The sequence below is a fragment of the Schistosoma haematobium genome, chromosome 6, assembly GCF_000699445.3.
Source record: "Schistosoma haematobium chromosome 6, whole genome shotgun sequence".
NCBI classification, from domain to species: Eukaryota; Metazoa; Platyhelminthes; class Trematoda; order Strigeidida; family Schistosomatidae; genus Schistosoma; species Schistosoma haematobium.
The window spans coordinates 5,254,420-5,272,237 of NC_067201.1; the positions used below are offsets into that span (position 1 = coordinate 5,254,420).

The 17,818-nt window shown below is 36.1% G+C and overlaps 2 protein-coding genes across 2 annotated transcripts; one reads left to right on the top strand and one right to left on the bottom strand.

Annotated features, from left to right (window-relative positions):
• Positions 1–7,303: 7,303 nt before the first annotated feature.
• On the bottom strand, positions 7,304–9,163 carry MS3_00000568 (uncharacterized protein). Its single transcript, XM_051208285.1, has 3 exons — positions 9,036–9,163; positions 8,841–8,994; positions 7,304–7,744 (listed from the first exon to the last, which is right to left on the bottom strand). Exon 3 carries the CDS (start codon positions 7,732–7,734, stop codon positions 7,324–7,326), a length of 411 nt encoding a protein of 136 aa, XP_051065326.1. The 5' UTR covers positions 7,735–7,744; positions 8,841–8,994; positions 9,036–9,163; the 3' UTR covers positions 7,304–7,323.
• A 4,412-nt stretch (positions 9,164–13,575) lies between these two features.
• Positions 13,576–15,756, top strand: MS3_00008372 (uncharacterized protein). The gene is made up of 2 exons (XM_012936396.3): positions 13,576–13,601; positions 14,798–15,756. Exon 2 carries the CDS (start codon positions 14,814–14,816, stop codon positions 15,627–15,629), a length of 816 nt encoding a protein of 271 aa, XP_012791850.3. The 5' UTR covers positions 13,576–13,601; positions 14,798–14,813; the 3' UTR covers positions 15,630–15,756.
• The last annotated feature ends 2,062 nt before the right edge of the window (positions 15,757–17,818 follow it).

Consider the following 17,818-nt stretch of genomic DNA (forward strand, 5'->3'; position numbering starts at 1 on the left):
TTCAGATGTCGAGGTCTTCATAATCCAGTCGACCACCAGAAGAAAGAGGAAGGGAGAGAGTAAACAGCCTTGTCTGACTCCGGTCCTTACTTGGAATGCATCTGTCAGCTGTCCTCCATGCACTACTTTGCACTGTAGTCCGTCGTATGAGTTCCGGATAATATTGACAATCTTCTCAGGAACTCCATAGTGTCGAAGAAGTTTCCATAATGTCCTCCTATCTACACTGTCGAATGCCTTTTCATAATCAATGAAGTTGATGTATAGTGACGAGTTCCACTCAACTGATTGTTCGACGATGATCCGTAGTGTCGCAATTTGGTCTGTGCACGACCGATCCTTTCGGAATCCAGCTTGTTGATCTCGAAGTTGGGCATCTACTGCATCCTTCATCCGGTTCAGCAACACCCTGTTGAAGACTTTCCCTGGTATTGACAGTAGTGTAATGCCTCTGTAGTTTTCACATTTGCTCAGATCTCCTTTCTTTGGAATCTTGACGAGGTGTCCTTCTTTCCAGTCCATTGGCACTTGTTCCTCCTCCCAAATCTTTTTGAATAGAGGGTAAAGCATGCTTGTGGTTACTTCGACGTCTGATTTCAGTGCTTCAGCTGGTATGTTGTCGGGTCCTGCTGCTTTCCCGTTCTTGATTTGTCTGACGGCCATTCTAATTTCTTCCGTCGTTGGTGGGTTGACATCTATAGGAAGATCTGTGTGTGCTGCTTCGATGTTCGGTGGATTCATTGGAGCCGGCCTATTCAGGAGTTCCTCGAAGTATTCTACCCATCTGTTTCGCTGTTGTTGAATTTCAGTGATTGGCTTGCCTTCTTTGTCTTTGACCGGCCTCTCTGGTTTACTGTATTTCCCTGATAGTTTCTTCGTTGTATCGTAGACCTGTTTCATATTTCCTTCTCTAGCAGCTTTTTCTGCCGTCGTTGCTAATTCTTCCACGTATTTCTTCCTGTCGGCTCTAATGCTCCTCTTCACTTGTTTGTTTGCTTCTATGTATTCAGCTTGTGCTTGGACTTTCTCTGCTCGTGTTCGGCTGTTGTTAATTGCTGTCTTCTTGTTCTTCCTTTCTTTGATCTTGTCCAGTGTTTCTATAGAGATCCATTCCTTATGGTGGTGTTTCTTTAGGCCCAGAACCTCTTGACACGTTGAAGTCAATGTTTCTTTGATGCCTTTCCAGTTGTCCTCCATGGTGGTTTCTTCTTCCTTCAGTAGATCTTGAAAGGCTTGGAATCTGTTGTTGAGAGCTATCTTGAATTCATTGAGTTTGTCAGTATCTCGAAGGAAGGCTGTATTGAACCTTTGTATTGCTGTTTGTCCACTTGTCCAGTTCTTTTTTAGCTTCAGTTTTAAATTGGCTACAACTAGGTGGTGATCTGAAGCTACGTCAGCTCCTCTCCTGGTTCTCACATCTTCCATTGTCCTTCGGAATTTTTTTGATGCAAATATGGTCTATTTGGTTCTCTGTAGTGTGGTCCGGTGAGATCCATGTAGCCTTGTGTATACGTTTGTGTGGAAATATTGTGCCTCCTATGACTAATTTGTTGAATGCACACAAATTTGCAAATCTTTCTCCATTTTCGTTCCTCTCTCCCAGTCCATGTCGTCCCATAATATCTTCATATCCAGTGTTGTCTATTCCGACCTTGGCATTTAGATCTTCCATCAGAATGGTGAGGTCCTTTCTTGAGCATTTCTCTATGATTGACTGCAGCCGCTCGTAGAATCGATCTTTAATGTCGTCGTTGCTATCATTGGTGGGTGCATAACATTGGATAATATTCATTAAGATCCCCTCCTTCTTTGTTTTGAATGATGCTTTGATGATTCTGGATCCGTGGGATTCCCATCCTACAAGTGCATTTCGTGCTACTTTGGACAGCATTAGAGCAACTCCCTGTGTGTGTGGAGCATTTTCCTCTTCGTGACCGGAGTATAGCAGCATCTCTCCCGTAGCTAGCCTTTTCTGTCCAGCTTGAGTCCAGTGGGTTTCGCTGATTCCCAGTACTGCCAAGTTGTATCTCCTCATTTCCGTTGCTATTTGGCTGGTCTTCCCGGTTTCCCACATTGTTCTAACGTTCCATGTACCTATAAAAATTTTTGCTCTGGTTGTTAGAAGGGGCATCGGCCTCGTGGCTTCCGAAGGAATTCGGCTTTCACCATGAAGCGTCATAATTCTTCTAAATGAAGACCTTCTAACTCTCAGGGCAGAGTTAAAATGGTTTGAATTATTTTTTCTGGTAAGCGTTTTTTAGCGAGTTAGTTTTCTACGGGATGGGGACGCTAACCCCATGCCCAACCCTCCTCCTTTACCCGGGCTTGGGACCGGCAGTAACTCTAGAAGAGCTACAGGCGGAGTTAATACTTACTAACAATAATATTTATTCATTTAAACGAACTTGATGTTACGATTTTAGAGTGATCGATAACTCAGGTTATAGATCAGTGTGAATAGAATGATTATAATGAGAACGCTTCATTTTAGACTATCAAGGGATATATATATATATATATATATATATATATATATATATATATATAGGTATTGCTACAGGATACTAGGAACCTTTTCCATGACCACTATTACTGTTAATACTTTTATTCCTCAGGTATTTTACTTAACAATTTTATCCCACTGTGTTAATATGGTATATTAAAATAAACCGATGCTCATATGGGTCAGATTCTATACTGTATTTAACAGACTAACTGATACAACCAATTCATTTATTTCAATAGTTGAGATCATGAGTCAATTGAAGCTAGACAACCATAGAAAACCTAAAAGCACTGGACAGCCGATTCATCTCATGGTGAGTCTCCTCCATAATCCAGCCTTGCGAGATTCGAACCCAGGACAAATGAGCGCTTGACCACTAAACCAGTGAGTCGGCATCCAACAGTGTTAATGTCTAACTTCAACCAATCCACGAAATTGAGCGTCAATGTTCACCATTGTGTTCAGTGAGTTACCCGGTTGAACTCCACTTGTCACTGCTTCACACTAGAACTCCATAATAGGACAAAACAGCCGTCAAGTGCTTCCAGGTTTTTCAAGGTGGTCTAGCTTTAATTGACTCGTGATCTCAACTATTAAAATTACTATAATATCCACGAAACTCCTTCTGATAATAATTCATTTATTTGTTAATCACAAAAGTATGCAATTTTCAGAAATGATCTTACCAACTAGAAAGACAAATCCGATGTGGATAGTAATAATATTGATTAAAAAATGTAGATACAGATTCAAAATACATAACACTCCTACTGAGCTATTTCAAACTCATCAGATTTTGGTTACTGATGAATGATCAATTAGTAATCAACTCTAGACGGAGTAAATCACATCTGTAATAGTTGCATGTCAACATCTCTGACTATGGGACATGGAAATATGGATTAAAATAATACAGTAAGCAATAACGATCATAGTTGACTGCGTATACATCTTGCTTTAAATGTATCAATCAGTGAGAAAACTGTGTACATGGCTGGTCCCCCATATATTCAAATAGTTGGTTTCACTCTTTACAAGCATACTTCGACTATATAAAGTTATAAAGTTATATCACAGTCATAGCAGTAGTGCTGCATATTGGGTAATCACATCAACTTACTAATAAAATAAGTCAAGAACGATAACTCTAAAAAATACATTTTCTGGTTTCGAGTAATTAAGGGTTGAACGAAAATCATACCATTCTCGAACAACATCACATAGATTCTCAATAATCAGTGACTTATTACTCATTCTCCAATCCATTCTGTCGTGGACCTTCCTTTCTAGTTCTATTCACCTGGCGCCCCCCGGAATAATGCCGGTCCCAAGCCCAGATAAACGAGGAGGGTTGGGTATGGGGTTAGCGACACCATCCCGTAGAAAACAAACTCGCTAAAAAAGGGCTAACAAACAGTGAATAACTAACACATAATTATGTTCATCAAACTGTATGATTTGATTAGAAATTAGAAAATTTTCATGAATTCACATCTGATGAAGTGTTATACTTAGTTAAGGGTTCAACTGAAAAAATAGAAGAGAAGAAATCAATACACATTGAAGAATGACGTATAAAACGTGAATAGTCGAAGAAATTTATTATGAAGTATATGTGGAAGAGAATGATAATGAATGGTTATTTTCTTAGTCGAACTTGTCAATAGTCTGACATGCGTTAGATGAGTTATATATTCTTCCATCCTTATTATTATTATTCTTATTACTGACTGATTATTGGTTCCTGTTGGATTGTTGTCGGTTTTTGGTGTGGAAAGATATTTACGTTCTAGTCAGGTTAATCACGTGTTCGTGATCTGAGTTTTGTTGAATTCATGTACAATAGACACTGAGAGGGAATCTAGTGTAGATATTTGTTTAAGGTAAATTAACGTCCCATTCGTGTAAACGTGGAAAACCAAGCGTTATAGCAGAACGGTTTCAAACAACCAACTGTTCACAAGAGAAATTCATCCATCTTATTGTCAAAAGTGAGGAGATTTCAAGTAGAATTGATAACATAATTAAAGAAGAGTTAAAATGATGTTGATCTCAAAACCATCTATTCTCATTGTGTAACACTAGATCTTCCATAAACCAGTCAAAAGTGAATTATTACACTTCTGATGTTACCTTCAAATATCCATCCATTAATTGACATGTACTTGTATAATGATGTACATAGGAAGGACTGAATCAAAGGTATTTACAAGGTTTTCTGAGCATACTCATCGAATGCTGTGTTTCGAAAGAAGTATAATGTTCACATGTGCTATCCCTAGACACATAATGAATAGTGCACACAACATGAATGTTGCAAAGCCGTTTACAATGACTAGCATGCAGCGAACATCACTTCTATTCCGTATTATAGAGGCGACCAATATCAAATGTTTTCAACCTGATCTTTGTATACGGAATGTGTAGTAAACGTCTCATTGTTAAAGTAAGATAGTTACATTACTTAACATTGGTCAATTAAATTATCCTTTTATTATGAAAAACTTTTCCCTCGGACAAACACTCTTCACATTAACTTTTATTCAATGCCAATAAGCTTGTGCGACTACATCAATCATTTGTTGACAAGTGGTTCTGATTCATCATCCGTTCATCATTATTGACAACTTCATACCGTTCATTTTCGGATTGCATCTCCAATACATAAATATTCATCCATACTCACTATTTTATTTAGAATGTGTTGTTTCCTCATCATGTTTACAATGTTGTTTCAAACTAACCCTCATCGATTAAAGTATTTGAAACTTTTTGTCATAATAATAATAATGCTAAAGTAAATTCAGGTTATTTGCATCTGATGAGAAACATTGTAACGATGAATTCAATACGACGAGACTCACTAGGATTAAGGCATCCTCAAAACTGGTCTATATTAGCGTACAATTCGGAGGTGACTCAAATAGTCTTATTTTGAAAAGAAGACATGAATTAGCTATGAGTGAAACACGTTACGCAGCTCAATTTATCACTATCTACAAGTCAAGATCTATGTTGCATAAAAAACTCGACACAGCATTAAGTGGTTTTGTTCCATTCCATCGTGTCCATGATTTAACATGTATGCGTGAAAATCGTTAACACCTACTACCGACCAATGGGCAAGAATGACCTCAAGCAATCAATACACATCAGTCAAGGATTTCGAAGACTCATACTCTATGTTTGATGCTTAGTCAAATAATCACAAGCACCACACGAAGAGGAAGAACACAAGAACAATGTCCACCAATCCAACATCCTTATTATATTTCACACCTTCATTTAAATACATGCAAGTCCCGATCACAGTGTAGACCAATTGATTACCTGTACTAACACTGGACAATAATATTGATGATGACAATCACGGAGTACCTGGTATGTACATAGTCGGCTCTACTTGAATATGGAAAAATGTTTTACCAGCAATTTAAGGATCAAATAAACGCTTTGAGCCAGTGTAATGACAAAACAACAAACCAATATGCTCAATAAACATGCAATCAATATATATGTGGTGAGATGGATGCATAGCTAGCTAGCTAGATAGATAGATATAGATATAGAGAGATAGACAAAATTGAAGGAAAACAGCTTCAAAAGGTCCTAAACCACAGTTAAGTCGTCTTTAACAACAGAAACACATACTGTGGAACGAAGCAAACGAGCAAACAAAAAAATAACATATAAGATTCTCACTTGTATACTGTAAACAGGGTCAACTGGATCAGTTGCATTTATTTCGCAATACGATATCATTAGACCAACATCAAAATAATACACATGAATAGTGATCAGCTTGTTTATTGAGTCAGAGAAAACTTTGCTGTAGAAAGGATATCAGAACACACGGGTTTCACACTCGTCAATGATAATCACACCATCTTCGTTGTAAAAGTTGGTGCTCGTGATATTCACATATTCACACATACATCAGCATTTTTACTACAACTACATTTCATCTCATGGAATATTGTCGAGAAGTATCGGCCTCATAGCATCAACTCTAACCAGATAACTACAACTATCGAAATGTTTACCAAAACACATATTTCCATATTGTGTGACCGTTTAGGTATGAGTTTGATAAAACTTCATTTATGTACAGATATGAAGTGGCCACCTCTGTACACTGAATAGAAACTGTGAGGAAAATGGTGAATAGTCGATGATCATAATCACTTATTTGAGATCAATCCACAAGTGAACGTAAATAAATATGACTGTATTAGGACCATATTGCAAGTCGAGATAAAACAACTGGAAATCTATCTTCGATTATTTCGCGTTTATCTAGACAAGTAGTTACAGTATAAATTGGTGTCAGCGTGATTTATTATTATCTATGTCAATGAACTTGATCCAATTTTCTATAAAACTATCGTCTCAAACAGGTTGTTTCCAAGTTCCGTTCAACGAATTCACACTAGTTAGATAATCACTATATCGAGGAAGCTCTGTACAGCTGGTTCGATCAACAATCATTCCATATCAAGACGAAACAATTGTCCGTCATTTCCACCTTATCAGTGATCGTCTAACACCAGTGACTCCACAACACTCACTAACATCGCATTCCTTTCCCTTGCATGCCGTTTCCTAACACACTAACCACTCATCATGTTAATTCGAAAAATACACCGGTATGTATCAATCAATCATTTGTATTGACCTATTTCATCCAACTTCATCCCACAAACAGTAAAATAACAAGTGATTACCCATAACATGTACTTGATGTGAAATATCAACTAAATGAGTTCATCAAAATATCACTGACGAAATATTTCGTCTAACATAACACACAAAATACATCACTGTTGTGGATAATACATTGATGGACTGTCAGTTGAGCCGATCGATTCAGGTAAATCATACGGTTGATATGTGTTCTGGTAGTCCATCGGATAAATTGGATAATCAGTGACCGGTTCATAGTATGGTAGTCTTGAATTTCTAAATTGATTATATTCCGAATATGCATAAGGTTCTTGTCGTCCACCCATCTTGCACTGGATGTAGTTTTGCAAAAGAGACTGTAATGTTGAGCCGATATTCTGTAGTTCATAGTCATTCATGCCTTCATTGTTGGACATTCTTGGCATGTTTACAGGCATTTCGTTAGGCATGAACATTCTTTTGATTACTGCATTCTCAACCATATCACAGTAAACCACCAGAATGAACAACACACCAAACGATATGAAGATCTGTTTTGTCATCATAACAAACGATCTGAAAGTAAGATCGAGAAGAATCAATTTATGTTTATTCAAACAGTGATGACAACAAATGATGTTGAAGTTGAGTGTCACACATCACCACATGTTCTCACTCACTCTTACTCATATAACATTCTGAGACTATTATTCGACAAGCCACACAATTACCTATTTGTGCTTATCCGTAGAAACAAGTTAAATTAGGGAAAGCGAACAGATAATCAATCAAATCATACTGCAACAGCTTCAGTGTTTATCAACTTATACGACACTATACACTGCACATATAAGAAGATGTGACGTCGATGAATTGGTTTAGTGGAGAATGTCGATGAAATTACTCGACGTCAACTATAATTAGTTTATTGGAAACTCTGTTTCAAGTAGGAAAACGTCACCTCATCCCTAATTGGAGCAAGTAGAGGCGACTAATAGTGACTTTATGCAAATCCATCAAGTCAACATCATCGACAACTATTATGCAATGATAAGGATCTAATCTCTCACATGCTTCAATTCTCATCAGTTCAGTCTATACTTTCAATTCAACTCAAACAATATTCTACTTTCTACCTCACTGGTCTACCAGGATAATCGAGTTTACACACAACCACTTCATTTCATACCAATTTTCAATCAGAATTCTACATTTCGAAAGTTACGTGTTTCGATTGGCATATCATCAATTACTCTAAGTAGAACGTGGTCACTACACGTGGTGAATACATAGGTGGGATTCAAAACATCCAACCTGTTCATTGTCTCATTGGAAGTCATCAGTATCACTCCTCTTGTTCTGTCCTCGTATAACGAAACCCGTTAAATAATACAGAAACAATAAGAGTGGGAAGTAATTGACAGAATTCAAGAGCCTAGATCAGTACACTATACTCATCGACACTCTCTTCCAGTCGTTTACTAAACTCAAACAAATTTCAAATATGATATTTCTGTTGAAGTACGAGTTCCATTATGTTGACTGAATTAAAGTGATTCATCAAAATACTTCGTGATAAAATAAACTCATTTACTCGATAGACAATCAACGTTTAATTCAACTAAACATCTATCTTCAAACACTGTCATGATAAAAATCTCATCTCACCTACCTCAGTTCACTATTCTTATTTTAACAGTGTATTGATAAGTTTACACCTTTCAAACTCACTCATATTTATATGTGTATATCCATCCACGTCAACGAACACCATTCATATTGTATACCCAATCAACAATCAACTCCTCGAAATACTACACCAGCATCTGTTCACAAATAGGTTAATATCAATCTCGAATCAACTGACAAATAGATTGGATGCTGGTCAAGTTCCATTTGCACAATGATAGCCCGTATAATTTTGAAAAGTATTTGTGTCATTTCGAGTAACAGTTTGACAATTATTTGACTACTGAGCAAAATAAATCACCAGATAGCGAACACTTGATTTGATTTGGACTGAATGTTTCCAATAGACTGGAATTTTATCGTTGTTACAAATGTTCTGACTGACGACAAATTTTCCGTTCGAACTGCTATCTTTTAATGTATATTAGGAAAATCAGTGTATGAAAGCACTCACTTGTTCGATTTCAGGATAACTGTCACAGTTAACTATTAGATCTCTGTATCGAAGTAGATAGTCGTCGTGACACTCACATCAAAATGATGTGCGTAGTTTCAGTGTTTTGTTGTAAACACATTTACAAATGAATAATGTCACAGATATCCGAATCATTATGTATGCTGCAAATGTATATCTCAGATGGTACATCCATTAAATGTCGCTTCATCTAGAAATGCTCACGATAGTTAGTCCTAAGTAAAATGGATAATTAGTACCGTTACTGATTTCGAGATATAGCATCGATGGCCTCCACTCACTCACTCACTCACTCACTCACTCACTCACTTACCAACCACCATAATCGTGTGCATGTCAATTCAGCAACAAAATAGTACATTTGAGTTAAAAGCTTGTGCCACAATTCAAATAAGACAGTGTACAAGCGTACGCCACACAAATCGAGTTCAGGTGATGATGACTAACAACTTCATCAACCCATTTCACATATCGAATTATCAGCCCACGTATGAGGACGCCACAAATTACTCAGTTGTCCTAACAATCTGTGGTAAAGCGTTGAAGGATTTCTTGATCAAGCATTAGTGAACTGATATGGCCACGTCGCCTGAAATCGACGAACCACCACAATCCCCACGATCCGAACTAAGAACATCAGTTCATGTCAATTTTATACAAGATCATCGTTCATTGAATAAAAATCACACTCAAATCAAGTAATATTACACCGAATAAAATATCACACTGCAAAACATTAACAAATAATACACTGAATAATCATCATATTGAATTAACAAAACGGTCATAATATCGAACAACAATCATAATGAGTCAGTTAAACAAAATTCCATTTTGTCATTTTATCCCGATCTATCAGAAACAACACACATGTTCATTCATCAGAGGTCGATCCAACAAACCAGATAACGTGTCTGTGAGATAATCACATTTTCAAACAATCACATTCACTACACAATTCTTAGTCATACTAATTTTGGAATGACATCATGCATTATGCATGAGAAGAACACATCGTTACACAAAAGCAACTCCACATTCTGTATTTTGTCAACGTCTTACTCACTCAGAATGCATCGATTGAGTACAATGGCTCGATGAGTAATCTGTATTTAGGAGATCATTCGCAATCGAGTCGGATGCAAACGACTGATATTTCTAGGTTGATATACATGAGAAAATGAAATATGAATAGATGAAATGGAGAATCTCGTCAGATTTGGTTTGATATTCCCATCTCTGATGACAGCTTAACATGAGCTTAATTCGATGTGTAGAGAAAAGCATTTACGAAGATTGTTCACTAGTTCAATATGAATTGTTAGAACATACATTGTCTCAGGAACCTACAATCGACGAAAGTCTCTCACCGATTGATACTGACTGAATTCCAGTTCTAGATTTTATCATTTCATGTTTCACAAATAAATGTGTTGGTCGAACATATGTAGATGAATAACACATGAGGATATTGCACTTCATACAAACACATTGATATGTCAATAATTCCAATGAATGAGTGTTGTTAGATTTCACACTCAATCGTATTTGTGCGCATAGTGAAGGAACAGTGAGAGAGATGTGACGAACTCTCGATTCATGCACAACTCAGTTCTAGATGTATCTCATCTTCATTGAAATCAAGTGAAAGATATGACATATTATGACAAACATATTGTGAGATATCAACTGGACAAGTGAGAAGTGTGACCAAATGCCTACTAACTATCAATGGATATTCAACGACAGTTGTGAACAACGACACAAAACCAGTAGAGGAGAAGTCGGAAATTACAACACTCTCGAAAATACGTTATTACTGAAGTTACAGGATGGGAGTGAAATAACGACACAATGAAACGTCATGAAACATTTACTACAAACTGAACATTGGTCAACAGATTGGAATAATTACGCACCGTGTTTTTAATCTAATGGATGATGAATACTGTTGTGAGTTGATTAATTCACAATAATAGCCAGTAATTATTGTTGTGTATATGTTATTAGAACGATTGATTTAGTAATCGATAGCCATGTTCATACTGTCACACTTTTCCAAACTATAAATCATGATATCAAGTACACCAACTCTGTTATCTATTGTTGGCATAGAGTCTTTTACAAAAATGAATTTTTCCAGGTTGCTCTATCTCATTACCATGTCAATATGAAATTAGAAATGTGATTAATACACAAATCGAAATAATGCAGTAATAATAATAGGGAAAATATATCATTGAAGATTTGTTAGTGAAAGACAGGTATCTGTGAAGAGACAGGGGAACTAAAGATTTGGAGTAAGATGAAGAGCGAATGAACCTGTGCCTTTGGAATCGATCATAAGTTTTTTCGCCCAATGTTTTTGACTGCTATGAGAAGGTCACGTACTTATATCTAACTTCATATTCTCTTCAACTAAATTATCGTTAATGAGTTAGTACACTAATGGTTCATGATGATCAAATATTGAGACAAATTGTTTTACGGGACAGTTTATTTATAGTGTTCAGTTCAAATCATACGAGCAGCATGCAGAACAGTAAATGAATCCTTTTTTAGTATTTCGCAAGCGAATATGCTTTTAGAAGAAAATGAGTCATCAAACGTTTCAATCAACTAATATTTAAACAGATCAGAGAATGAGATAGCAAGCTGATACACAAGCACCGGAATACGAACTTACTTTTATAAACAAGAATATTTGTATGAAAGTATAAGCGAATTAATATGGGCTAAAATAACAGTCTGTTAGCCTTGTAAGTTAAACTAAAGGCTTAGTTAATTAAAGCATTTACAAACTTGTTTGTGTATCAGGGTAGTATATAACCACAGACCAACGTTAACGTACCGACCATAAACAGGCACTCCGTACCTATAAACATGGCGCAAACCATCAGTCAATGACTGGTTTCGTGTTTCAGTTTTGCTGAGTCCAACGTTCTTTCAACTAACTCCTACACCAGTAAACATCATCCTTTGAGATAAGTGATGATTAGCGCTACTTAGTTGATGTCATAACCACTTGATTTGAAGATTTTCAACCCCTTTCAACAACTTTGTCTCCTCTGCCTAGTACCGTATACATAAACATAAAATCACTCACTCGGTTGTTCAACGAACCGTTAGCAACGTTTACAAGTCACCTATGATCGTAAATGTGCAACATACTCTTGTCTCCTATTGTAATATGGAGTTTTTTTAATGAACATAGAGTATTACAGAACGGACTACTGTTCAGTACGCTCACCCTTTAACTGTCAGACGAACATCTAACCTATATCAAAACCGGTGCGAGTTGGAATTAGCCAAATGGCCTATTGGGATCAGTGCCGAAATTTTGTTAGATGTCGACCCTATAGAGTCGATGAGACCATCAAGACAACAAAGTAGTCAATAGATTCAACCACTTAACTCGTTACCGTTAATTTAGGCATTGACGCTGAACAGTTCTGAAGCATGACTATCAAAGAACTCTGGGGTCACCCTTTCATATTCAGCTGCTCTACATCGTCTTCTAAACTTGTGTCAACCCCCTATTCATGTGGTCTGGCAATAAAATATAACTAGAGGTTAGCTTAAGGTCGGTTTAACTATTTCACAATGTTCTGCTTCATCTGTTTAACCTCATGGACCAAGCGTAAATAAAAGCTTCTTCTCTTTTTAAACCAGTCTTATTACCAACTGGCTTGTGGATAACTGTTAACCTGATTGATAGGTCTTTAATTCATTCACGCTAATTGGTTGGGCAAAACAAAGTATAGATGACCTGTGAAATGGGACGTCACAAATCAGTATCATGTCAAAATACAATAAACCAATAGCTTGACAAACACACACAGTGAAACTATTTGATACACGTTCACCGTAAATCAGCTTCATAACAATTTACTTTTCAGTTTATTCTCCCAATTGTTTGACACTTAACAAGTAACATGAAACAAAATATGCAGGACCCTCATTCAAAACTGGTTACATTTATGACCGAATATATGGTGGTAATTGATTCGATTCAATTTTATCAAAAAGGTGTCACAAATAACACACACACACACACACAGATATATGTAGATGATGTATTGGTAACTATCAAACTTGTCAGGTGTATTGTACTTGAAATTTCAGTCATTTCTACTAATTTGTTTACAACATTGTGATATAGAGTAATGACTAGATGACAATTAGTTGTTGTTACGGCAACGGGTGAGAGGAATATAAATATGCGATAATATTTGAAACGTTCGAAAAGATTTGTTACCAAAGGAACAGGTGAGTATAACGTTGTTCTTGTTCATCCTTATTACTGTTGACTTACTCAATTGTGGTACTCGCTAAGCTTCTTCATTCAAGACATCATCTGTTGATGAAAATCATTAGTTACCCACAAGCAAATGTCTGTTGTAACTTCACTGTGCAACAAGTGAAACTTTCGATACATTCCTGGGTTTTGGCATACTGAATTCACAAAGTACTCAATTGTCATCTACTGTGTATGATTTTCTATTCCAACATGACAAACTGTCCATTCCATTGATTTACACCAACAATGGAATGTGCTACACAGTAGAGTAGAGCATACATTTCTTGATACTTTCAGAAGTTTGAGTAAGGCTGATTTTCTCAAAACTTCTATTTGTGTTACACAAATCGATCTAATTTGTAAACAATCCATAACTCGAAAACCGTGTATCACATTGTCAGTAATCAGTGACATTTGTACGTGACACAAGAGTACAAGAGTACACTTAAGCCACAATTAATAATTTAGTTGGTGTTATACACAATGTGAAATAGTAAAATTTATTCTGCATCATCACATAACCACAAAACTGATTACTTCCTACTCATATGCAATTTGAAGAAATCAAGGATATTTATTAATATTTGAAGAGGTAATGATTATGAAGACAGTGTCACTACTTCCACAATACAATTATTCCCAATACCAGTTATTCATCAAAATATTTTGTTTGACATTCGTATGATTGTTTTGTGACTAGAGTCATATTCAGACTGAACAAATCTTTGCACAAAACAACTTGGTGAATTATAGTTGTCAGCACGTTAGAATTTGACTTCATGATGGATTCTGGAGTGTAGTGTTAGGAACCCGTGACTTGTTGAATCGGGACACTGATTAAATGCCGTGATGTATTACAGACTAATTATATTGGAAATGCGAACTTGTTTATAGACTGGTTGATGTAAAACATGTCGTGGTCTGTGTTAGGTCCTATGATACAGGATGGTTTCGTGAGAGTTGACTGCCACGAATGTGATGTTTCGAATTTAGATGTGTAAGAGTCCCCACTACTTTTCAATTGTGTATAACTCTACAGTCAATGTTTATTCAATATTCATTGCTTTGTGCTCCAAATGAGCGTTTTGTATAAAACTAGTTAGTTACATAGTGTTAAATAGAGACTTCATGCTAAGTGTTTCATATGTTGTGTTCTGTTTGACAGGTGTTCAGACTGAACGATGAGGGCAATCAACTGTTTCATATTACACATGCTGATATTCTCAGTCCTGTGCGTTCTGGTGAGCAGTTATATAAGTCCATCACGTTCGCGATCAGGTGCTAATCACTTGGAACAGGAGTTAAAGAAAATTGAACAATTGGGAGCTAAGCTTGAAGAAGACATGGTGATATTGAGTGAACAGATTAATAATCTGCAATGCAAGAACGAAAGTGGTAACGTATCGACGGTAAAGCGAAGCCTACAATCAAAAGCAGCATCGATGCAAGGTCAGTACTCATATGGCCAACAGCAACCGATGCAACAACAATCGCAACAACAGCAACCGCAACAACAACAGACACAGCAACAACAGCAACCACAACAACAACAATACTACTCATCCAATATGATGATGAAGAGACAAATGGGAGGGAAAATTAACCACAATTCACAACAACCAATGAGCGCATACTCCCAATATTCCAATTCATACGGAGGACAGAGTGAATATGGACAACCCATTGGTCAATCACAAATGATGAAACGTCAACAACAGTCAAAACTAGTACAAGCTTTCCATCCTTCACAACAAGGTCAACAACAACAACTACTACAACAATATGGATATCCACCCATTCAGCATTACATGCAAATGGGAGGGATAAATATGCAACCTGAACAATTCCCACATTTTCAACAACCTCAATATTACGATAACATAGGATTTGATGAAAATCAACAAGACAGTTATGAGCCTGTTGATGGGCCATATGTATATGATGAAAACGCTGAACAATCGCTTATGGGTGGTGTTGTGAAACGTGAATTGAAATAGACTGAAATTAGATTGAGAATGGATGTGTTGGTAAAGATTTGAATGGAGATGAGCAAGAATGCTGTGATTACTTAGATAAATATTCACTGTTCATCTTCGTGTGTTTAAATATAATTGAATAGTTGCATTTCTGTTCAGTTTTGATTTTGGTAATGTGATCAGGTTTGGGTTTACTAATCGAGCATACGTTGAAACGAGATTCAATATAGAACAATGTTCCGATTTTGATGAGGAAGATCACTGGTGTTTTATTGTTAGTATGCGAAATCTGTGCCGTTTCGTTTTCTTGTTTGTTTTGTAAAAATCTCATCTTATCACTCAGAAGATGTTGATTAGTCAGTTTGACTCACTGGCTGACTTACACGAATAATCGAATTTCATCATGCCATAGTTGAACTGTTTGAACTGTCTCTGTTCGATATGGATGTAAGCCATCGATTGTGTTGTTAAGACTTTGATTAATCGAATCATCTCACCAGATTGATGGAAATTAAACTCTCCCTTCGTGAGGAGTTTCATGTTGACAAGTCACGGAGTCAATCGCGAAATCAATCAATGTCATACGAAAGTGACACTTGTAGGAACAATTATGTTGAACATATTTTCATGAACATGACTAGTGTGAGATATGAAAAGCATGTCTACTAAACACATATCCACTACAACAATCAATATAATTATTTTATTAATAATGCAGTGAAGATTAATACAGTTGAGCCTATTGGATGACTGATTGATGATAGTGTGATTATTCCCTACAGTTTGTAAGATAGTAATATAGGATATGTCTAATTATTTCTTGTTCACTTCTATGCAATGTTTCAGTGAACTGTGTGCGAGTGTGGATTGTTTTGAATAATTTGTAATTGGAAGAATGATAGTCGTGAATTATGAATTGTGAAGTGACACGAATTGAGAATCTGATGTCAATACTAATAATCAAATTAAAAATAATCTAGCCACATAGGCATCATTATCAGTTTGGTGGTAGTCCAAGATAAATTGGATGAACTAGATACTTTGTAAATACTGCATATCTAATAGTCTATTCAGGAGGTAGATGATGTCACTACGTGGTCATGTAAACATTATATGTGCTGAAGTATCACCGATCAACTATTAAAATCACATAGGTCAATCTCCTTACAAATTCGAATAACCTCGATCACAATGAACAGCATCAATAGAGTCCACGTTACTTCATCTACAGTGGTACTAGTTGTGGAATGCATTCGGCATACAATTTGTCATATCATGTCAACTTGTTGAACAGATACAATTGACAACCATCTGCTTGATTGTGTGCTACATTGACACCCAGAGACACAATCAACTTGCCATTCAACCATCTACAAGAAAGAATGTTGTCAGTGATGACAGATTGTGATTAGTATTCACTGAATGATGGAATGGAATGGAGTTGAAGGTTGGATTGTGATGTAAATATTTTGAGACAACATAGTTTGAATTTGTTGAGAAACATTTTCTCCATATAAGAATCTGTTACTATTGAGAAGAAACATTTGATTAAGCAATCTTCATATTTAGACGTGAATATCATGAAGTTATCGCACAAGATCTCCTCGTTTATTAGAATACAGACCTTCCTATACATCTCGACTTATTGTTTGTCGAGTTCGTTACGTCTGATTTCCAGTTTGTGAAATCGATAATCTAGCTTCAATAAAACATTCTTCTAATACATCCGTTATTATGCTAAGTTGGCTGTTGGAAGATGAAAATAATACCTTTTTATTACTAAAGAAAGAATCATTCATTAAGTTAAAATGATATAAAACATTGATTACACTCTTCTAATAATTAAGTGTCATTACATAATAACTTTATTATATTTTCAAACAACTCTATTAATAAATTAATTATTGGTGAGCTATACTACTGTTCATCACAAACAATAAAGTAATAGTTTTTAGACGCTCATTATCTGACTTCGATATGGATGACTCGTTAATGATATAAAATGAAATATGGAACATACTAACTTTGTATATGTTATGTTGACTTAACGAGTTTAGTACAATGATAGATCATAAGTTAAAATACTAGTGTTTCGTTTGTTTATAGTTTAGACATTCATTTCATCAGTCTAGCAAGAATAGATGCAGAGGTTCTATAAAGAACTGAAGTCCGGTAATACACCCATTCAAAGAGTAATCAAGTGACTGGCA